General features: G+C 37.2%; 1 protein-coding gene across 1 annotated transcript in view; it reads left to right on the top strand.

Moving 5' to 3' along the window:
* itgbl1 (integrin, beta-like 1) overlaps nucleotides 1-23,712 on the top strand; it is a 68,633-nt gene that overhangs the window by 31,588 nt on the left and 13,333 nt on the right. The window contains exons 6-8 of the mRNA XM_073845272.1: nucleotides 4,569-4,709; nucleotides 5,284-5,430; nucleotides 17,910-18,026. Of these exons, the coding sequence (XP_073701373.1) occupies nucleotides 4,569-4,709; nucleotides 5,284-5,430; nucleotides 17,910-18,026 (405 nt within the window). The remainder of the gene's footprint in view (nucleotides 1-4,568; nucleotides 4,710-5,283; nucleotides 5,431-17,909; nucleotides 18,027-23,712) is intronic.

Raw genomic sequence — 23,712 nt, 5'->3', positions numbered from 1 at the left:
ATGGCAGGTCTCAGTGGATCGCTGCTATTGTGTGAAATGACAGCCTCTTTTAGTCAGTCAACCTCTCAATCCATGAAATAGCATGCCCTTCACTTTGAAATACAACCATGCAAAGTTATACATTTAATAACCTTTCAGAGAGAAAAAAATGCTTAGGTTTTAAAACAACTAATGAAAGGTACTTTTAAAACCAGACTCGTGAATTTAGGACCACATGTGCGAAACTCGTACTGGCAGAGTATATTAAATTTGATTCTGGCATGTACTGTATGGGATGCCAAAGGGAGGCCTGAAAAAGGAGTCAAATGTAGTTGCAAACAGGCTAGTAAGTAAAGAGTTGTTATCTATAACTAATGTCTGTAAAGAATGCTAGGCTGGTGGGTCCCTTAGATTGGATAAAGAAGTTTCTAGACTGGTCAAGATGTTGAGATGCTATACCAGGTTAAAGTCTTTGTGTTTTTAGGGATAGAGAAAGACAGGACATACAGTGCCTTGCGAAAGTATTCAAACACCTTCATTTTTTCACGTTTGGTTATGTTGCAGCCTCATATTCAACTGCTTTAAACAATTTTTTTTCCACACATCAGTCTACACTCCATACACCATAATGTCCACAAATGCCCATTCAATCTGTTCACACTGCAGGCAAATGTGGCCCAAATCGGATTTTTGCTCACATGTGACACATGTGTTTTTCTGATGGCAGTGTGAACAACACAAACCACATGGAATCTGATCTTTTCGATTTTGATTTGTGCCACTTCCATATTTGGTACTAAATCCGATACAGGTCAGATGTTTTGCAGTGCGAAGTAGGGCCATACTTGAAAAAAAAAAACTTTCCGAAACGTATACGAATATACAGTACGACATATACAAATATACGTATATATCTTTGGCACAGAAATAGTCCGTCATACGTCCAGCTGTTTTCTGTCATGTTTAGCACGAGAATCCAACTCTTTAGCAGTGTAAATAAGGCAGAATGCATGAAATAAAATTAAACATCTCCTTTAATAATTTGTTAGATTTCTCTAAAAACAAGACTTGTAATTTTTGACAAAGCAAAAAACTGATTTGTGACAACTTTGCAAATTTATTAAAATAAAAAAATGAAGTACACTGCACAAATATTCATACCCTTAACATGGTACTTAGTTGAAGCAACTTTACAACCTCAAGTCTTTTTGGGTATGATGCAACAAGCTTTGCACATCTGCATTTGGCAATTTTCTGCCATTCTTCGCCTCACCTCTCAAGCTCTGTCTGCTTGGATGGTGGCAGATGCACATTTTCAGGTTTCTCCAGAAATATTTGATTGGGTTCAAGCCTGTGGCTTGGCCACTCAAGGACATTCACAAAGTTGTCTATAAGTCACTCTTGCTGTGTGCTTGGGGTTATTGTCCTGTTGGAAGGTGAACCTTCTGCCCAGTCTGAGGTTCTGAATGCTCTGGACTGGGCTATCTGTATATTTTCCTGTGTTGAGCTTTCCTTCTCTGACGAGTCCCTCAGTCACTGCCCCTAAAAAATGTTACCAGCACACTTTATTTTTGGGATAGTACTGCACAGGTTATGAGCAGTGCCTGGTTTCCTCCAAACATGATGCTTGGAATTGAGGTTTATCAGACCAGAGAATCTTGTTTCTCACAATTTGGAGTTCTTTAGGTGCTTTAATTCAAACTTGTTTTCATGTGTCTTCACTGAGGATAAAGACCAGATTGGTGGAGTGTTGCAGTCATGCTGGTCCTTCTGTAAGTTTCTCCCAACTAGAGTGACCATCAGCTTCTAGGTCACCAGTGTAACCAAGACCTTCTCCATCAAATGTTTTTTTTTTTACCTCAGGGTTTGCTCACATATGCATTTTCAGCCCTTAGACCTTTTATTTCGATGTGTGTGCCTTTCCCGATCATACTTACTCAAATGAATTTGCCACAGGCTAATTCCACTCAAAATGTAATAACACCTAGAAGCAATATGAATGCTCCTGAGCTAAATTTGAAGTATCCCATATGAATACTTATGCAATGGAATCATTTTTTATTTTTTTTGTAATAAATTTGCTAAGTTGTTACAAACATGTTTTTACTTTGTCATTATGGTGTATGGAGAGTAGATTGATGTGATTGAAGTCTTATTTAAAGCAGTTTAACATAAGGCTGCAACGTAATGCATGCATGTATTTAGCATTCGCAGGAGGTTGCATAATGCATATCAAGCGCAATGTAAGGTGCATATTCACGAGAGGACAGGTCTTTGACAGGACTGTAAATGGTGACAGCGACAGTGGTCTAGCCCCCTGCTCGCAGGACGTCAGATGGCTCGCTTCCCAGTGTGCTTTCACAGCACAGATAAGAGAAAACAGGATTTCCAGTTGTGCTGCAACTGGTCTGGCTCGGATTCATCAGAGTGAAGGTGTTTCCCGCAGCTCTGTTGCCATGACTGTCGCCCCAGCAATAGATTAGCTGGAACTTAGAGTAAGCATCCTCATCAATCCTTGCCATGCATGGCCCCTTTATTGTCAGCTGGGCTCTGGAGGATTTGGCCCCCAGGAGAAATTTGGCTTTCCTTTTCAGCATCACTTCAATTATAGTGCTGTGCAGCTAACTGTTGCACTGAGCCCTAATCCTCCTAACACAGGCAAAACAGTTTGAACCCATATTCCAACAATCGCAAATTGGCCTCACCTGGTGTGGACCCTTTGGTTTTAAAACTTAAAACAGTGTGTCCTAAATTTAATTCATTAATATAAAGTTAAGGAAGCTTCACTTCACTTACAATGACTGTATGATTTTGAGATCCATCTTTTCACACTGAAGACAACCGAGGAACTCATATGCAACTATTAGAAGGTTCTCACTGAGGCTTTAGAAGGAAACACAATGCTTTAAGCCAGGGGGTGAAAACTTTTTTGAATTTGAAGATCAGGGTAAATGAAACATGCAAGTATCTTCTGTAGCTTCTGAAGGGCAGTACTAAATAAAAAAATATATATATATTCAGGCAAAATAAGAAAAATGTACACATCTTCATTTTGTTCAAATGTTTACAACCCTGGCTCTTAATGCATCATTTCTCCTTCTGGATCATCAGTGAGCATCTGAACCTTTTGTAATAGCTGCATATGAGTCCCTCAGTTGTCCTCAGTGTGAAAAGATGAACCTCAACATCATACAGTCATTGTTGGGAAGGGTTCAAATGCACAAAAATCCTGAAAAACCAAAGAATTTGTGGGACCTAAAGGATTTTTCTGAAGAACAGCAGGCAGTTTAACTGTTCAGGACAAACAAGGGACTTGTGAACAACCATCACTAAACAAAAACTGTATGTAAACTTTTGAACAGGGTCATTTTTTATAAATTCAACTATCATTTTCTCTTGTGGATTATATGTAAACGTTTGAAATATCTTTTTCTAATAGATCATTATTCATGTGGCAATGACGATATTAGTAGTAATGGTTGCTGAAAAATTTGTTTTGCCATCTCAGGAATGAATAACATTTTAAAGTATATTAAAATAAAAAAAACATTTTAAATTGTAATAATTTCAGAATATTACTGTTTTTACTGTATTTTGATAATAATAGATGCATATAAATTAATGCAGCCTTGGTGAGCATTAAAAGACTTCTTTCAGAAACAAAATAAAAACTTACTGAGGTATTAAATACAATACGTGTAATTTTTAATTAGTAAAGCTAATGAAAAAGCATGTTTGAATGTTTTTTAAAATGTTAGAAAAATGTAATAATATTCTAAACAGCTGTTGATTTTATGAATGACTAAGCGCCACTAATGGACTCATTTATTAAATAATAATGTGTCGGCTGTGATACATTTTTTATATTGACTTTAAAGGATTAGTTCACTTCCAGAACACAAATTTCCTGATAATTTACTTAAAACTTTAAGAACTGAAACTGAAGAAAGAAAACTTTAACACCCCCATGACGTCTTTGAGGACATTGGGGTGTTTGTTCAAGTTTTCTTTCTTCAGTCGAAAAGAAATTAAAGTTTTTGAGGAAAACATTTTTCTCCATATTGTGGACTTGAATGGGACCCAACGGGTTCAAGGTCCAAATTGCAGTTTCAATGCCACTTCAAGGGCTCTACACAATCCCAGCTGAAAAATAAAGGTTTTATCTAGTGAAACAATCGGTCATTTTGTAAAAAGAAATAAACTTTATTGCACTAGCTCGACTTTACGCATTACGTAATCACATTGGAAAGGTCACACATGACATAGGCCGGGATCGTGTAGAGCCCTTTGGCGCTGAATTGAAACTGCAATTTGGACCTTCAACCCATTGGGTTCCACTGAAGTCCACTATATGGAGAAAAATCCTGGAATGTTTTCCTCAAAAAAAAAACTTAATTTCTTTCGACTGAAGAAAGAAAGACATGAACATCTTGGAAGACATGGGGGTGAGTAAATTATCAGGAAATTTTTATTCTGGAAGTGAACTAATCTTTTAATAGTTTAAGGTTTTTTACCTCCTATAAACTATTATGATTATCGACTAGTTTGACTTTCAGGAGGTTTACCTTACTTTCACCCTGTCTTTGTAGGCACATGTGTATGTGGCGAGTGCACTTGCTATGATGTGGATCCCTCAGGAGACTGGGGCGACATTCACGGAGAGACCTGCGAGTGTGACGAGAGAAGCTGCCATGCCATGTACGACCGATACTCGGATGATTTCTGTTCAGGTAAAGCACTATTTAAATAATTTCCATCAAACATCTCATCACATTATGTTGTATATATTAAATCTGCATCCCACGTGTCACTCTAGGCAGTGTTTTTCTCAGGTTAAAATGGTAAGTTTTGTCTTCATCAAACCTTCTCAAAAGGAAATGGTTCACATTCCAAAATCCAGCCGTAAAAACACTAACAGTCGCTGAAGAACAGGACAGGGAAGAACCGATATCCGTTCACTCCACCTCTTTGTGATCTTGCATAAACACAGGCCACGTGAATTATCCTGAGCTGAAGAACAACAGATGTGGTTCAGAAACATTTCAACATCTGTTTCTAATAACTCTGTGGCCATATGCGCTTCAATCTTATGTTCGACTCAGAGGACCGTGTTGACAATATATTTTTTACATTCATGGTCAGCCAGACTTGTGAGTGGTGCCCTTTAACTTCAAATCCATAAACCGACACACATACACCACCAATGTATAATCTTTTTCTGTATCTAGGGCAGCTTCAGGCAGAGCTTCAGTCGATCGTTCATCCATTAAAGGACTCTAAATCCTACCATGTGTCTGTTTGAAGGTCACGGCCAGTGTAACTGTGGCAGGTGCGACTGCAAGGAAGACTGGGCTGGAAAGAAATGCGATCATCCTCTCTCCTGTTCGCTGTCTGTGGAAGCCAGTCAGAAGAAGTGTCGGGGAACCTCCAGCCTGCCCTGCTTTGGCAGAGGTAATTAAGTCTAGTGTCTATTCATCTGTGCCAGAGTGGGATCCAACAGCAGCGTTTCACAGATCCGAGGTGTTACATTTGTGGGTCGTGTGGTAGGCCAGAGGACTCTTAAAGGTGAAGTGTGTAATTTTCGACTCTCCCGATTAGTCGCTCCCGCATGATGCAAAGCTTGATCGGAAATAACAATGCTAAAATTAGCAAAACTGTCATTTAGCATGTCAATCTCAATAGAGTGGTTTGAATGAAACACATGTTGGTACATAAATAAGGTTGTTGCGGTATGCATCATTCTTTGAGCCTGCAGATTAATTCGAAACCGTGTTTCGCCAATAATTATAAGAGACCAAACATGTCTCTGTGGTAGTTTACTGCTAAACCCAGAAACAACACAAATACTCCAAACAGATGCAGGATGATGTCTGAATAGAGATGACTAACAATGGATTTTGATAGAGCTGTGTGAATCACTGATTTTTCCTTCTTAGAATGGAGTGTTTGTTTTATGCAGATTATTGATTTTCAAAACATTTACTATGGTAAACCACAATTTAAAGAGTTAGTTCACCCAAAAATGAAAATTCTGCCATTAATTACTCAGCCTCATATCATTCCAAAACCGCAAGACCTCAGTATGCAACCGACACATTCAAGGCCCAGAAAGAGAATAAGGACAGTGTTAAAATAGTCCATGTGACATCAGTGGTTCAACCATAATTTGTTATATATTATTATTGGCAAAGAGAACAAAAATCACAACTTTAATTCAACAATTTCTTCTCTTTTCTGTCAGTCTTTGACGTGTGTTCATGACAGTAACACAACGCATGTCAAAGACTGACAGAGAAGAGAAGAGAAGAAATTGTTCACCGAAAGTCTTTTTGTTTTCTTTGTGCACAAAAAGTATTCTTGTAGCTTCATAACATTACGGTTGAACCACTGATGTCACATGGACTATTTTAACAATGCCCTTACTACCTTTCGCCTTGAACGTTTCAGTTGTGTTGCTGTCTAAGCAGGGTCAGAAAGCTCTCAGATTTCATCAAACATATCTTAATTTGTGTTCTGAAATGATATGAAAAGATATGGGTTTGGAATGACAAGAGGGTGAGTAATTAATGACAACATTTTCATTTTTAGGTAGCTGTTTGTCAGCTGTTGCCTTAAGATATTTCTTTTTGATCTGACCTTTAAAATGTCTTTTTATAATAAATATACACTTTTAGCAGCTAATTTAGACGTTGCCACATAAAATACATTATTAGGTTTCCTGGCCATCAAAATGTCCTAGTTACAGTAATTGTAACTTTAATAAAACTGGTAATTTGCCAATTGTGGGTTGTAGATTTTGATAGATATCTATAGAAAGATTCTGGCACTGTTAAAGACCTGACATTAATTGACTATGGTTTTACAGTAGTAAGATGAATTATAGTAAGAGTGTCATTTGGCGGCCATCTAACAATTCAAACACATTTAATACTAATATTTTTAAAAACAAATCTCCATAATCATTTGAATTACAGTCTTACAAGAATCTATGGTACTTTTTGTAAGGGTAATTATGAACATGTAGTTTGCTTCAGGTAGGGGTGCTGGCCTGTCTCTGCATGAGTCTTGTTTGAAAGAAAAAAACATCACAGTAGATGAATCAGAACTAGTGCAATTGTTCCAAAACAATGCTATTTCCATAGTTCCCCGCTGCATAAGAAAGTGAAGAGCGATAATAATAGTCTTGTTTCACTGAGTGAGGTGATAATTTAACTTTAATGGAGCCCATGTTCTGTGCACTTGTTTTTTAAAGGACTTCCGCCCCCGTGCTCTCTTAAACTCTAGCGACATAGAGCAGATATGTCTCGTCTTATTTTAAAAGTCAAATTAAATGACTTTTGCTTTAATGGCTGGATTGAAAAAGTGCAGCCTACACATAATTCAATACAAAATCTGTTTCACAATCCTATAGTAAATACTAAATGCAAGTCTACAGTATGTTTGTTGTAGACAATGTCAATAATGATTAGTTCAGTGAACACGCAGGCTGGAAGAAACAGGTACATAGCAGCTTTTGTGTTTTATCTCTCAAGGCTTTAGCTCGGCATGTTTCGTCCGCAGCACCTGAAATAACACTGAATCTGGCAGCACGTCTTGTGGTGAAACTTAGAAACAAATCTTTCAGTGAACCAGATGCATTGTATTAGCTTTTTTATTATTCCAGTACCATGTGTATAAAAAGCTTAATCCACATAGGGATTTCTGGCTTGGATCTTGGCACTGTGAAAGCCGAACATAGAGAGTAGGAAGTGAGTTCTGTACCTCTAATAGAAAAAGAAATGATTAAATGGTAACAAAGTCACTAAAATTAATTATTAGCTGTAATTCCTTCAGCTGTACCTTTTAAGCATCTAAAATCAGCTTCAACTAAAGGGCTGGTTAAATTGTGTCCAAGCTCAATAATTAATTGGCAGAGGGGAAAAAAAAGAATTTCTGGAAAGAAGCCAGTTTATTTATTTAATTTATTGCAGCACCGACTGAAGTGTTGCAATAGATTATGACAAGGGGTACAACAATGTGTTCTGATTAAAGGGGCCATGAACTGAGAAATCAAAATTTTGTTGATTGACGTAGATGCCATTGTACTATAAAAACATCCTGTAAGTTTCAGAACTCAAAACTCTAAAAACAGCTAACAGGTGCATCTAATTTTGCATCACATTTTTTTCTGTAACTTATTTCAAAAAGTGAAACTTTCATATATTCTAGATTTATTACATGTAAAAGTAAAACATTTTACAAGTTTTTTGTTTGTTTTAAATTTTGATGATTAGAGCTTACAGCTCATGAAAGTCAAAAATACAGTATCTCAAAATATATTATATACATATATAATAGGCACTATTAAGCCTTCAGCACATCTGTATTGTTGGATCGACTGTTTCTCATCTTCCCATAAAAAATATCCCATAGATTCCATATGGGGTTCAGTTCAGGTATGTTGAGTGGCCAATCAAGTCAATATCATGGCCAGCAAACCACTTGGAAGTAGTTTTGGCACTGTGGGCAGGTGCTAAAGTCCTGCTGGAAAAGGAAATCAGTATCTTCATAAAGCTTGTCAGCAGATGGAAGCGTAAAGTGCTCCAAAATCTCATGGTAGACGGCTACGTTGACTTTGGACTTGATAAAACACAGTGGACCAATGCCAGCAGACGTCACGGCACCCCAAATCATTAGTGACTTTGGAAACTTCACATTGGACTTCAAGCAGCTTGGGTTCTGTGCCTTTCAAGTTTTCCTCCAGACTCTGGGACCATGATTTCAATATGAAATTCAAAATTTACCTTTTTCTTCCTTCCAGTCAACTTCGCATTTAATATGCTTTGATACAGCACTCTGTGAGTAGCCACCCCTTTCACAGGGCTCGCAAAATTTCAAAATCTTTGGTAGCCCTTCGGGCAGGTACTCTTCAGATTTTGGTAGCCCGAAAATTAATTTAACTAGCCCAAATAAGATAGGAGTCTAAACTTAATCAAACATGTTTTCAATACACAAATATAAACAAATATCAAGGAAGGAATTTTATTTTACTCTTTGGTGTATCTGCAGAATTTTTAAATATCAATTTAAGGCAATTTATAAATCGAGTATAGCATTTATTATATTTATTTAAAACGTAAATATTACTGTCTTAATTGTTTAGTATTTTAGAAGGCACATTAACTTCCTTCACATTTACAACTCTATGTGTTTGCTGCATAAAAACATAGGTCGATAATTGCAATCATTTGACCATAAACAGCTGAAAAAAAAGTGGAAATAAAAGTTCATTCTCTGTCACGAGGGGGCGCTTTAGGAGCGCTGAAATACTACGGTTTCCCTAGTAACGGCTGTACACAAAGCAGCATTAACGTTGTTTTATCCATAGACATATATATAGAGAGTAGACGCTGCATCGATCGATACTCCCTACTGGCGCTGACGAGACGTGGGGCCGCCATCTTGGACCGGTCACCTGCTCCACTCAGTGTAATCTGTTTGTCAGGTGTAATGAGCTGTCAACGCATTTAATTAATCATACCTCACGGAATACCGAACTGATTTTCGCACGTTTTTTTTTTTTGCTGGTCATAAATATAGCTGTGATACGTGACACATGGTTTGGCGTATTTTAATATTGATAGTGAGCTTAACAGTAATACAATGAATATCTCAGTTCCTGTGATAGTATTGGGTCTTTTAAGAGGGTTTAAAGACTTACAACATGGACTTAGTTCATTAAGCACTTCTAATGCGTTATGGTTTGTATAGTTTTATTCTATTTTCATTTGGCTGTTTATTAATTTAACATTATTCTCCTTAATGTAGTCTTACCATGCTGTTATTATATTTTGTAGTGATGGGAAAATGAAGCTTTTCGAAGCACTGAGGCTTTCCCCTCAACTGTATTGTAAAAAGGTTCATTACTCGAAGCTTTTCAACACGTTGCACACTAATGACATCTTGTGGCCAAAGGTGGAAAAAGTTGCCTTTGCGTCCCAGATCTCAAAGCGATTTTGGACAGTTTCATCAAATACATCAATTTGTGCTACGAAAACCGTCAGAAATAAAAGAAAAAATAATAAAAATGTCATTTTACTTGAATTAATCTGTAAATAAACTTTTTTTTTATAAAATTCTAAAAGTATAAGCATGGTTTATGTAGGCATATGTTCAAAGTAAATTAAAGGAACCGTATGTAAAGGAGGAAAAGGAGGTGAAGTGAGGCCAAGTATGGTGACCCATACTAGGAATTTGTGCTCTGCATTTAACCCATCCAAGTGCACACACACAGTAGTGAACACACACACACCGTGAACACACACCCGGAGCAGTGGGCAGCCATTGCTGCGGCGCCCGGGGAGCAGTTGGGGGAACGGTGCCTTGCTCAAGGGACTCACCTCAGCCGTGGTATTGAGGGTGGAGAGAGTGCTGTACATTCACTCCCCCCACCTCAATCCCTGCCGGACCTGGGACTCGAACCTGAAACCTTTGGGTTACAAGTCCGACTCTCTAACCATTAGGCCACGGCTGCCTATGGATTGTAGGATTGTGGCCAAAACTGGTACTGCAATCACTTTCAAAATACTGTAGAACGTGTATCCCCTCCCTCTCCCCTCCCCCCCCCCCCCCACGCCCCACTCGAGGTTGCCAGCTAAGCTGCAGGATCCAGCAGGAACGTAGGCTGCTACAAGGAGCTTCTAATGGCAAGTGAGGAGTCCTACACAGTATTTTTTTTCTTCTGTTGCTTCACGAGAGATGTTTTGCGAAGTAATTATGTATCGCAAACATTTACTAATGGCGTTTAGCCAAAAATTTCGTAAAGATGTACTGTAACACCGTGTCTACACCGGACGCGAGCAGCGCAGCGCGGCGCGGAGCGGCGCGACCCGACGCGACAAATACAATTGAACCTATTAGGGGCCGTTCACATGAAGCGTCTTTTGCGCGCGCAAGTTCGTTATTTCAAATGGAGACGCGCGGCTTGCGCGCGCATATTGGAAGCGACGCGGTCGCGACGCGCACGCGGTGCGACGCGCTCGTTTTTTCCAGGCGCGTCCGAGCCGCATCGAGATAAAAACATCTCAACTTTTCAGAATGCAGCAAGCGCACCGCAGCTTGGAGCTAGAGCGCAGCTGATGGTTGCTTAGAAACGGCAGACGCTTCCGGAGCGCAAGGCCCGAGCGCTTTGTTGACAAGGAAGAAAGCGGCGGGCCTAGCGTTTTCCACGCGTTTTTAGGCGCGACATGTGAACGGCCCCTTATGCTGTCTACACTGGATGCGGCGCGACACGGCAGATTCCCGACAGTAATCTGCTGCCACGTTCTATTTATGACGTGCTCACACAAAGTTTAAATGATTTGCAACGGTCGCTTTGTCGCGTCCAATGTAGACAGACTTTAGCTGTTGCGGTGATTAATAATCAAGTATTATTATATTATACATAAAAAAACAGTCACATTTCTTTAGATTTTATTAGATATTTTACCAGTGCCTGAAGTATTATATGCATTTAGATTTTTTCTGTCAAATGATTTTCACATCAGTGCTCAGGATAGTTGCTAGTCAAGAGCTTGTGCCATCAGCCAATCAGCACTCTCATCATTTTCCTGCAGCTTCAGGTTCAACTTTGGCTCAAAACTGTCCTGTGCCAGCCGAGCAACTGCCATTGAGTGCTAACGGCTAGCTTTCTCCAACTATTTTAGACTTCCTCTGTGTATCCACTAGATCTTAAAGCTTTTTCTGAATGCAGTTTGAATGGAACCCTGTGGCTTTACAGTTCAGCATCAATAATCCATAGATTCACTGTCTCTCCATACTGTGAGCATGTGCTATGAGACGTGGCCAGCAAATTATGATTTATACATCTGTTTACATAGAATTTCATCCATGATTGGAGCTATAGGTCCGCTCGCTGCATCCATTATCCTGACACCAGGTAATTATCCAGGTTTCCTCCGTTCTAAATTTCACTCCTACAATTAAGAAGGACTGTCAACCTGGCTGAATCAATCCAACATTTACACAGTTCCACAGAGAAGCCCCATATGAGGAATTCCCATGCCACATCGCAGTGCTTGAGATTCATGAAGCATCTGACTATAAATAGATATCTTGATTTTGTGTGTGCTAGCCACACTCCTTTTACTGAGGTGCCCATTTTTCCTAGTTAAGAATGGTCATCATTGCCAGTGACTCGTGAAAACTCATAGCAAATGGACAGAGAGAAAGCATGATTCGGTAGAAGAGCTCGTAAATGGTTTTGAGAGGAAACAAAGAGCCAGCTGAGGCAGTGAAAAGTGAAAATCTGGAAGATTTCACATTCTCTTAAGCCTGGAATATCCTCCGAGAAACACCTGTTCTGAGAGTGTTCCTGCTGAGGCTGGAAAACCAGTTTCTATTGTAGATAAGGTGATCCTTTTGTCAGCAATTCCATTGCATATGATCTTTATGTCTAACATTTGACTTACTATTTTACATGCTCTGACTTGATATCCGAAAGATATTTACTATATGGTTGTATGTCCCTCAGTTTGAGAAGCAACAAATGAATGATTGCACCGAGGAAGCTACTGAGTGTTAGTTTTTACACTATTCATTAGCTCACTAATGCACTCTATAGATTACCGCGCAGCGCCGTATACAAAGAATGCATCTTGATTAAACATGCACAGCAGCAATCATTCAACACTCCCAGCCGTCTTACAGGAGAGGGAAAAGAGGCCTAATTTGCCACGCAGATGTTGACTGATATCCAGTGTGTTGTAGGAACTGCTTGGCGTGATGAGCGATCTTTTAAAGCAAATCAGCAGAATTAGGGCTGATTGCAATCACTTCCTCCGAGTTTGATAATGGTGGCCTTCTCTGGTGCACAAGGACCAAGTGGTGTTCTGCACTGAGAGGGAATGTACTTTCTGAATTACTATGTACTATATGCATATGTATATGCTGTTAAATTGTAGGTTGCACATTTAAGTAAAAAATAAATGAATATAATTATAAACAAATGTACCAATGTGCTATAGAAATATGGCATTTTAAAAAGAAATAAGCCATATTAGTGAATTATACTTATTGATTCAAAAAAGTAAACATGCACCATCATTGTTATGGTCCCTATAGCTGGCAGTGAGAAGCACCTGAAAAGTGGACTCGCAGTGCCTTCAAATGCCACATCTTAACACAACTCATTCTGTCCACCCTGACCTTTCATTTCCTGTGCTGATTGAAAGGCTTCCAAATGCTATGTTTCAAGATTGTCTGACAGAAGCAAAATATCTCAAAAGAAAAAGTGGTAAAGCTAGTACTTCTCCCCAGATTGCTCTATATTCAGCAGCAGCAAATGATGGGAAGTGGTGCATTAGGAGCAAATAAAATATTAATGCCTCTTAAAATGTGTAAAGCCGTATGAAGTGACTACAATTTGGATGATCTTTTTTAATATATTTTGTCAACAAAAATTGTTTCAAATTATGTCAAAGAAAGATCTGTTATGTACAGTTGAGGTCAAAAGTTTACATACACCTTGCAAAATCTGCAAAATGTTAATCTTCTTATTTTACCAAAATAACAGGGAAAATACATGTAATTTTTTATTTAGTACTGACCTGAATAAGATATTTAACATAAAAGACATTTATGTAGAGTCTACAAGAGAAAATAACAGTTGAATTTATAAAAAATCCTTCAGATCCCACAAATTCTTTGTTTTTTCAGCATTTTTGTGTATTTGACTATGATTTTGATATCCATATTTTCATACTGAGAACAACTGAGGGACTTATATGCAACCATTACAGAAGGTTCAAATGCTCACTGATGCTCCAGAAGGAAAAACCATGCATTAAGAGCCAGGGGGTGTAAACTCTTGAATAAAATGGAGATGTGTATTTTTATTTATTTATTTATTTATTTTTTGCCCAAGTGAGGGTTTGAACCTTCTGTAATGGTTGCATATGAGTCCCTCAGTTGTCCAAAGATGGATCTCAAAATCATACAGTCATTGTTGAAAAGGGTTCAAATACGCAAAAATGCTGAAAAACCAAAGAATTTGTGGGACCTGAAAGATTTTCTGAAGAACAGCGGGCAGTTTAACTGTACAGGACAAACAGGGACTTGTGATCAACTATCACTAAACAAAAAACAAAAAAAACACAGTTGATCATTCAGGTAACAACACAGCATTAAGAATCAAGTGTATGTAAACTTGCATAGGGGCATTTCACTCTTGTGGTCTTTTATGTGAATTATCTTATTTAGGTCCGTTCTAAAAAAAATAACATTTTGTAAGCATTTTGTATGATCCCTCTTATGTTACTAAAATAACTAACATTTTACAGATTCCGCACCTCAAATGTATATCACAGAGTAAATCAGTGTTTTTTGAATGAATTGTATGTGTAAATGATTATATTATATTATAATCTGGTGTTCAATGATTTTATTCTTATAGTTAAGGGCTATAATTTTCTGTTCATATATACAAACCTACTTGCATTTGCATCTAAAACCTTACTGTGAAATGGTCCACCTCTGGTTCTTTGTGGCTCTTGACATTTGTTAATTGCACTTTAAAAGGCAGACAGTGAGAAACCTCCTCACCCCCTTTAGCACCCCAGAAGTCTCATTTGCATGAACCTCTGTATTTGGCAGGTTCATGCTTCACAGGACACATCAGGATACATTCAGCACGGCTCCGGCACGCTTGTCATTTAATGTCAGAGCTGGCAGCGGGCTGTGCAGCTAAACACTGGTGTCTTTACAAGCCTGATTGTCCTTGTCAAGTTTGTGGCACAAGAGTGATACAGTCTTGGCATTCATCATCAACAATCATTCCAGACCTGCCAAAGAATAACTTCAAAATGGTTGTGCCCCAATTCGCAGTTGTCCTAATTTGATTCCTACTTTGAAAATAAGCATTCCGAAGGTGGACTTCGTAAATACATTCTAATAAAGAACAATTATTATTTAAGAGTTTATGATTTCACGAAGAAACCTAAACATCCATAGAATATTTTCTTTAGTTTTCATTACAGTGGAAAATATGGAAGCCCATTTACATCACTGAATAAATAATAAATAAATAAAAAAGGTTATTGCGAATTTTTATATTTTGCATTTCTGACTTTTTTCTTGCAATTGTGAGTTAACATCTCGCAATTATGACTTTTTTCTTTGAATTATGTAATACAAACTTGAAATTCTGACTTTTTTCTCACAGTTGAATGACATAAACCTGCAATTGTGGGTTATAAAGTCAGAATTGCGGGATATAAACTTGCAATTGCGAGAAATAAAGTCAGAATTGTGGGATCTAAACTTGTGATTGCAAGAAATAAAGTCAGAATTGTAAGATATAAAGTCAGAATTGTAAGATATAAAGTCAGAATTGGGGGGATATAAACCTGGGCCCCACTTTATATTAGGTGGCCTTAAGTACTATGCACTTACATTTAAATTCATTATTTGATACAATGCACTGTTTGTGTACATACATGTTTGTACATTGTACTTATATTTAAAAAATAAGTATATTTAAAATACTTGCATGTAATTATATCTGTAATGAATTTCTGTAATTATATTCATTATTACACTGTTGACCCATCCCTTTCAACTTTACCCACCCTCAACCTACCCATACCACCAAACCTGTACCTAAACTTACCCGTATGCCACCTCAATAGCAGTAAAAGTGTTTTGCAATACAATATAAACACAATAAGTACATTGTACTTATTTTTTGATGTAAGTACATAGTAGTTAAGGCCACCTAATATTAAGTATGTCCTCAACTTGCAATTGTGAGAAACAAAGTCAGAATTGCAAGAAATAAAGTCAGAATTGTAGAAATATAAATTTGCAATTGCAAGAAATAAAGTCAGAATTGTGAGATATAAAGTCAGAATTGCGGGGTATAAACTTGCAATTACAAGAAATAAAGTCAACTGCGAGATATAAAGTCAGAATTGGGTGATATAAACTTGAAATTGCAAGAAATAAAGTCAGAATTGCAAGATATAAAATCTGAATTCAGATTTTTTTTTTCTCAGAACTGCATTTGTACAGTATCTCTCAATCCTGACTTTGAGTTTATATCTCGCAATTGTGCTTTTTTTTTCAGAATTGTGAGATATAAACTTATAATTAGTTGTGAATTATAAAGTCCAGTTCTGAGGGGGAAAAAAAATGTATTTTCTCAGAATTGTGAATTTATTTTACAATTATGCCTTAAGTTGCAATTGTGTGTTCTCAAGTCAGATTTGCGAGATTTTCGCAATTCTGAGAAAAAAAGTCACAATTGCGAGATATAAACTGCAATTATGATTTTGTAACTCACAATTGCAAGTTTATATCATGCAATTTTGAAAAAAAAAAGTAAACTCATTACTTGCATTACTTGAGAAAATTCTGAGAAAAAAAGGTCAGAATTGTAAGTTATCATGCTAAGAAAAAATATACATTAATAATAGTAATCTTTAAAGGGGTCGTAGTAAAACAATCATATCACACACAATTCTGACTTTTTTTCTCAGAATTGTATGTTATATAGAGATATAAACTCAATCGCGGGAGAAGTCTGAATTGAGAGATTAAAAGTCGCAATTACCTTTTTTTATTTTGTATTCATTAGCAGAAATGGGCGTCCATAGCGAAAAAGCTTCCAATGCAGAGATGAACACCAATGCATGTAATTTTATTATGTAGTAAAAACCTGTGAATCTTAACAAAGCCAATGTCTCAGGAAAACACCTTAACAGTGACAATATTGTGATAGAAATCCCGGTCTAACACAGAACAGCTGGCATGGCTCCCTCTACAGCATTTACTCTAAATGCCCATCTCAGGCTTTAAACACCATGATCATAAATTTATAATAATGTAACTCTTAGAGATGAATTAGGGGTCATATTATTGGAAATTGATGATGCTGAGCCATTATGATGTTTAACAATTTAGAGGAACGGGGCTTTTGTCTTGGCACCTGCGCAAGCACGTCTCCCTAGAGAATTGAACTTGCTGGATGGCTGTCTCTCAAATATTGTGAAGGAATTAATTGTTTCGATTCGGACCAAAGCACAGTACATGATCAGCGAGGGAGCCATTAATCACACTGAAGCTGCCAGAGCCGCTTTCTCCATTTATACACATATAATGCAACTAGCCACTGTGAAAGCATATGGAAAAGATACACTTTGGCTGTCTAGTGCATCATGTGTTTCGTACTGTCCGTATAAAGGCATTGAATAATGTGCAGACTCAATTTATACTCAGTAGTTTAGTTTGTCAGTATGATAACTTGTACATGTTAACTCATTGAGCTCCACTTGTCGCTGACATTTCTGTATAATTCACTACGGGTGATGGATAAGGCTATTAGAGGTGTGAAAATGAAAGGAATAAGACAAAAAAGACAGGTGGTTTGTTATAAAATGTTTTTCTTTACCTGTTTTGAGCACTTCTGTCTTACAGGCTTAGCCGTTAAATGTAGGTAAGCCATGCAAGCCTTAGGGAAGGGCTACATGACGTCACTCACGCTAATCGATAAAGGAAAAGTGTTATGACATCACCAGTTACTGTGGCAACGGCAGCACGCAGCTTTTATCTGCTTGGCAGGCTGAGGGGTTGTCAGACAGGGCGTTGCTTTGTTGTTCTCCTCGCCTGCACGGAGCTGGAGTTGTAGCGGCTGTCAATGTCAAACAACGACAGTGCCACTTTAGCAGACTAATGTGCTCTACGATAAGCATAGACCGAGGCACTCAGTGCTTTTCAGTGCAATGAGCTTTCCAGTTGACCTTGATGAGTCAAATTCAAGGTGAAACGTCGATTTTAACTACCTTCATATACGATCTTGATAATAAAACAGCAAAAATAGCCCCATATTAGATTGCTTTGGGTTTCACTGTCATGTTTGGTTTTCCTGCCAGTCACAGAGTGTTTGTGTGTTTCAGGGCAGTGTATGTGCGGCCAGTGCACATGCCACCCACCCGGAGATAAACGCGTACATGGCAAGAACTGTGAGTGTGACGACAGGCAGTGTGAGGACCTGAACAGAGAGATCTGTGGAGGTAATACAACACACAAACACACAGCAGGACAAGATAAGCATTAATGGTGACATTGTCTGACCATATCTAGATGCTGCTGGTCTAGGAGAATCCTGTGAAAAACAGAATGACCAATGTAATGTTCTTCAAGACTGAAGATCTATTTACTAAAAATACAGTAAAATAGTTATGAAATAGTGTTACATTTTAAATTACATTTCTATTTTAGTATATTTTAACATTTAATTTATACATGTGATGGCTTATCAGCCATCATCATTTCTTCAGTCTTTAGTGACATGATTTTATCAGAAATCATTCTAATATGCTGATTTGGTGCTGAAAGGTCATTGCACACTCCGGAATTTTCGTATGAGTTTTTTTTTTTTTTTTTTCGTATTCATCCTCCTTTTCTATCAAAATGCTTGCTACGGATGCAAAAACGCAACTTTTTTATGACGGACAAATGTTTCGGAGGCAGTGTGCAGACGTGATTGACACAACATGAGGTTGTATTTATTTTTTAACGTGCGAACATGTCAGACGAACATTTCGGACTCAGTGTGCAATGACCTTAAGCATTTCTTATTTTTATCAATACTGAAAACAGTTATGCTGCATAATATATTATATTTTTAGGATTCTTTGATAAATAGAAAGTTCAAAAGAACAGCATTGATTGAAATATTAATTCTTTTGTAACAATGTAAAAGTCTTTACTGTCACTTTAGATCTTTAGTTGTTTACATTTTATTTTTCTATATTTTCCAATGTAATTAAACAATTTACAACAGGGTTCGTACAGATACTGTAAAATGAAATTCCAGGACTTTCAAGGACTTTTCAAGAATTACTTTTTTTTTTAAGGACTTCAAAGATCTCACTTATCGAATAATGTCTTCTATTTCAAATTCTTAAAAAATGTTAAATAGATAAATAAAAATATACTAATAAAAAAAATGGCAAAAATTAAGTAAAGCACATGCAAAGTATTACTACTAAATTATTATAATGTATACTACACTTTTACTGTAGTAAAACCATGGTTAATTTTCTTAAGGGTTTTGTATTTGTGTATACTTTTTTCCCCTTTGTTTTGTTTTTATATTTGTACTGCCTTAATAGTTTAATGTTTTCTACTGTTCTAAGGAAGAAAAAAAAAAGGAAAAAAAAAAGATTTTCTGAAACAATTGATTCACGAAACCACACCGATGACCCGATCTGAAACAAATTATTTGCGATTCACGCTCCGAAGTTTCAATCTGAATCGGAGTGCAGTTTGCGAATCATTTGCATTAGATTGGAACTTTGCATATCACGAATCATTTGATTTCGATCAGGACCAAATTGTGTATTGCGAATCTAATTTAATTTGAATTTAATTTGATTCGAATTTAATTTGAATCATTTAATTCGCAAAATTCACAAACCCGTTACGATTTAAATCAAATGATTTGTGATACACGCTCCAGTCCCGATCTGAATCAAATGAACGATCTCAATCTGATTTAAATCGCGATATGCGACCCAATTACAGTGCTTCGGAACAGTGAATCATTTTGTGATGCGATGGTTTACCTGATTCAGAGTTTCGTAAAGCTATGAATCAAGTCACGAGTTTGAATCAATCAGAGAGGTTCCAGCCTAAATGACTCACTTGATTTGGTTAATCTGTTCCTCTTTTCACATCTTCAGCCATGTTTACACAGCACTGTCAGTACTACTACTGTACTTGCTTAGCTCTTTTTCTGACATCAACTGAAATAAGTCAAAAGGGTATCATGATGTCTTTTGAAATGCGGGAATTTTGCGTGACAAGATATGTGCTTATTGACAAAATTAAACACTTATTTCATAGATACATTGTCTTTTAATAATTCAAGCACTTTTCAGGTTCCTCTTCAGGAATATTGTTATTTTCAAGGGTTTTCCAGGCCTTAAATTTCAAAAAGTCAAATTCAAGTACTTCAAGCACTTTAAGCACCTTGTACAAACCCCATTACAATTATGATAAAATGTGATATTTTAGAGCTTATATAACTTTCCTATCAAATGGAAATCTGGATATAAAGTTATATATAAAATATATTTGTACATCTTTTTTTAGAAATATGTTTTGGTGGATCTAAACGGTTTATTTTTACACTACATAGGGGGCTTCAAGGAAAACTCTCGCTTCTTAGAGTTTTTCTATAATGATCATATACAAGCTTGTGGGTGTAAATATTAACCCACAGAGACTCCAGCTGACTGTACAACACATCATTCAGTCGACCGAGAACACTGACATATGTATTATGTATTCTGATTGAATGTAAAATACACTTGCACAATATGACTTTAGGGATATTGATAAAAAAAAACACTAGGGAACTAATCATGTAATATATACAATATATATACAATTTTGCCAAGGGCAAGTAATTAATAGAGGATCAGCATCCGAGGATCAGAGCGGTCATGAACTAAGCATTGTTTCTGTACAGGAAGTATGCCTCTATAATGCCATTTTTATGGTTCCTAATATAGTTTTTTACTACATTAGGTTTACATGCATGCAAGGTCAAAATATGTATTTAATATCACTTCATTTTCCAGTGATTCTCAAACGATTAGTTCGAAGCAGTTTAAAGATTTAGGCTCAATCCCAATTCTACCCCTTACCCCTACACTTAGCCCTACCCCTCCGTTTGGCGCGTTCACGTGAAGGGGTAGGGGTGTCTCATTTCTCTTTTGGTTGGAGGGGTAGGGGTAAGGGTAAGGGCCAGATAGCCCTCCAAACGAAGATTTTTCAGGACCTCACTTCAAACGAAGGGCTAAGAGAAATTTCCAACATGGCTGCTCACTCGAGCAAGCAGACTCGTAAACATAAGTAATTTTTGCCTTTAATAAGGATTTTGATGACAATGTTTCATTATATGTATATTACCTTCAATCTTGTGTTTGTGTTTATGGTGTTGTTTTGTAAATAAACGTTTGCAAAAAAATCGCTAAAGTTTGCTAGCAGATAGCACTGATTGCACGATATTACAAAATATATTTTTATGTCATATACACTTGACTGCATGTTAGAAACATGAAAGACCAGTGGCACGGCAATTTGCAACGGTGGTGTAGTGGAGGGTGTACGCAGGTATACGGTGTATACATACTTCCACTTTTTAAATCCCCTCTGATGCGCATTATTCAGTAGTGTCCTGCATTCGCCAAAATCATGGCAGTCCACCACATCCAGTCATGTGAATAAATGTAAATATTCGCTAAAAACACCCAATAAAGGCAGTGATGATGCAGTCAGGACCGTGGAGCCGGCTTGCTTTGAAATGTATTTGATGATTGCGCCTAATGCAACTGCGCCCGCTAAGTCTACCGCACCAGTAATCTAAATCAGTACATAATAATAAAAACGAAAACGAACGCGTTCAAAGAGAAAGTTGAAAACGAAATTCACAAATGAAGCATATACTTCTCCAGGCACCACTACACTGATTAGCAATTTGCAGCACATGTGATAATGCGTTGTTTGTTTTGCTTACGGCCACATGTGAATGAACGGTGCGTACACCGTACATTTGTACTTTTTGAAACATGACAACATTTTGACATCTTGGACTGAGTGATAAACATCTGCGCATGTCCTCTGACGTAACATTAGGAACTAGCGACAACGTATGATGACATATAACAGTGTTGTAGTGGTGTCCCATTTCTTAGGGGAAATATTTTAGCCCTTCCCCTTTACACTTTGTTTCAAGGGACAAGGGGAAGGGGCGAGGGGTAGGCGAAGGGGTATAAAATAGAATTGGGATTGGGCCTTAGTCTCTCTAAACCCTAAACCCCTCTTCTCTGATTGGTCAGATGGTCCAGTCTGTTGTGATCAGTCTATACATCGAGTGTCAGTAACCTATGTCAAAAGGTTGCCAATAGGCCTATTGTCAAAATTCTGCATTTTGAACGTTCAGCAGAAAATATAATTATCTACTATTTATCATACCTACAGGTTGTGATTCAGTGATTCAATTCAAATAAACTGGGTACTGAGCCATCTTTCAAGAGCAAGCTTTTCATGAATGACACATTAAACTCCCCGAGATTATCAGTAAAATGACGTGTTTGAGGACTGGTCAAGTTGTTCACAGCCAGCCAACGTAGAATATAGGCAGGCATTATGCAAATGTGTTACCCCGTGACGTGTAGCCATCACAAACGTGGGATTTGAATTACTAACAACTCGTTCAGGCTGTTCAAAGTTGATTCTTTATTTTGGGAGGCACTTTTGGCTTTACAACTTTGCAGATAATTTGCATTCATATACAGCTACGTACATTACACACTGCATGAAAGGCAATATTCGCAGATGGCATAATAGGGATCTCTATGAGAAAGCGATGTGCTGATGGAAGGCAAAAAGGCCACTGTCTACCTCTTGGACATTGTTATTTTTGTAAAGAATTTTTAATAATGTACTATTTGATTTCATATTTTAGAACATTTGTTTTGCTTTATATCTGTAAATTATTTTCTAATTTGAATAAAGAGGCACTTCTTGGAGAAAATACCTCTTCTACAAGCCTGCCAAAAAGATTATTATTTTGAAGTTGATCGTACTTCTCTGAAAAGTTTGCACTCGTTTAAAGCATCTAAGCACAGACCGTTGACTTGGCAAAGTTTTTGCAGAGGCCAAATGCTCACCACTTTAGTCATATCATTTTATTTGACATTATCCAAGACTATTTGCCCTTGAATAGCAGCTTGAATCATGTAGATCACAGTATGTACTGTACTTTGAGATGAAGACACCACAGGAATATTGGCACTGAAAATAATTGGTACTTGGGTATTCCTAGAATATGTTGACATAGAAACACATTCTACAGATTCCAGTAATTCTACTAGTAACTAGAAAGCTTTACTAAAGATTTTCGAGCTCAGGTCATACCTTAGCATGTCTGTTTCTTTGCATGAATACAACTGTCATCAGTGCCCATTCAGACAACAATGTCCATGAGGCCACATAGATCTGGAACTATGACTTTCACTCCAAGGTCAAGAAGATTACTGCTTTCAATATCCCCTCCATATTTCCTCCACTACTATCATGATTTCAACCATATACATGAACATCTTAAAATTCAGGATATGAGGGCTTATACCTATATAATATGATAGTTTAGAAATATCACACAATATCCCTTCCACAGCAAAACAGTTCTACCTTTCCAAGCAACACACAGTGGTGTTTTGTTACAAAGCAAATCCACCTCTGAGTTGAGTGAGCCAATGATTAATTCATAGAAAGTCACAGCAGAACTGTTCTGCCTTTCCTAGCAACACACAGTGGTGTTTTGTTACAAAATGAATGAGTCGAGTGAGCCAATAATTCAGTGATTCATTCATAAAAAAAAAAAAAATTGAAGCAGAACTGTTCTGCCTTCCAAGCAACACACAGAGGTGTTTTGTTACAAAACACCTGATTCGTTCATAAAGACTGTCACTTGCTTTGTTTCTAAATGGATAAGCCATTTGAACAAATCAGTTCAGATATATATATATCAGTATATATCAGTATATCAGTGTGTATATATATATATATATATAAATATATTTCATCAAAGTTGTCCTAAAATCAAATCAAGACCCTTTCTTGTTTTAGGACGACTTTGATGAACCATAACTATCATCCACTTCAAATGTTGACTACTGTATA

Source organism: Garra rufa, chromosome 8, assembly GCF_049309525.1.
Source record: "Garra rufa chromosome 8, GarRuf1.0, whole genome shotgun sequence".
In the NCBI taxonomy this organism is placed as follows: Eukaryota; Metazoa; Chordata; class Actinopteri; order Cypriniformes; family Cyprinidae; genus Garra; species Garra rufa.
This window is presented reverse-complemented; position numbering and strand designations above follow the sequence as displayed.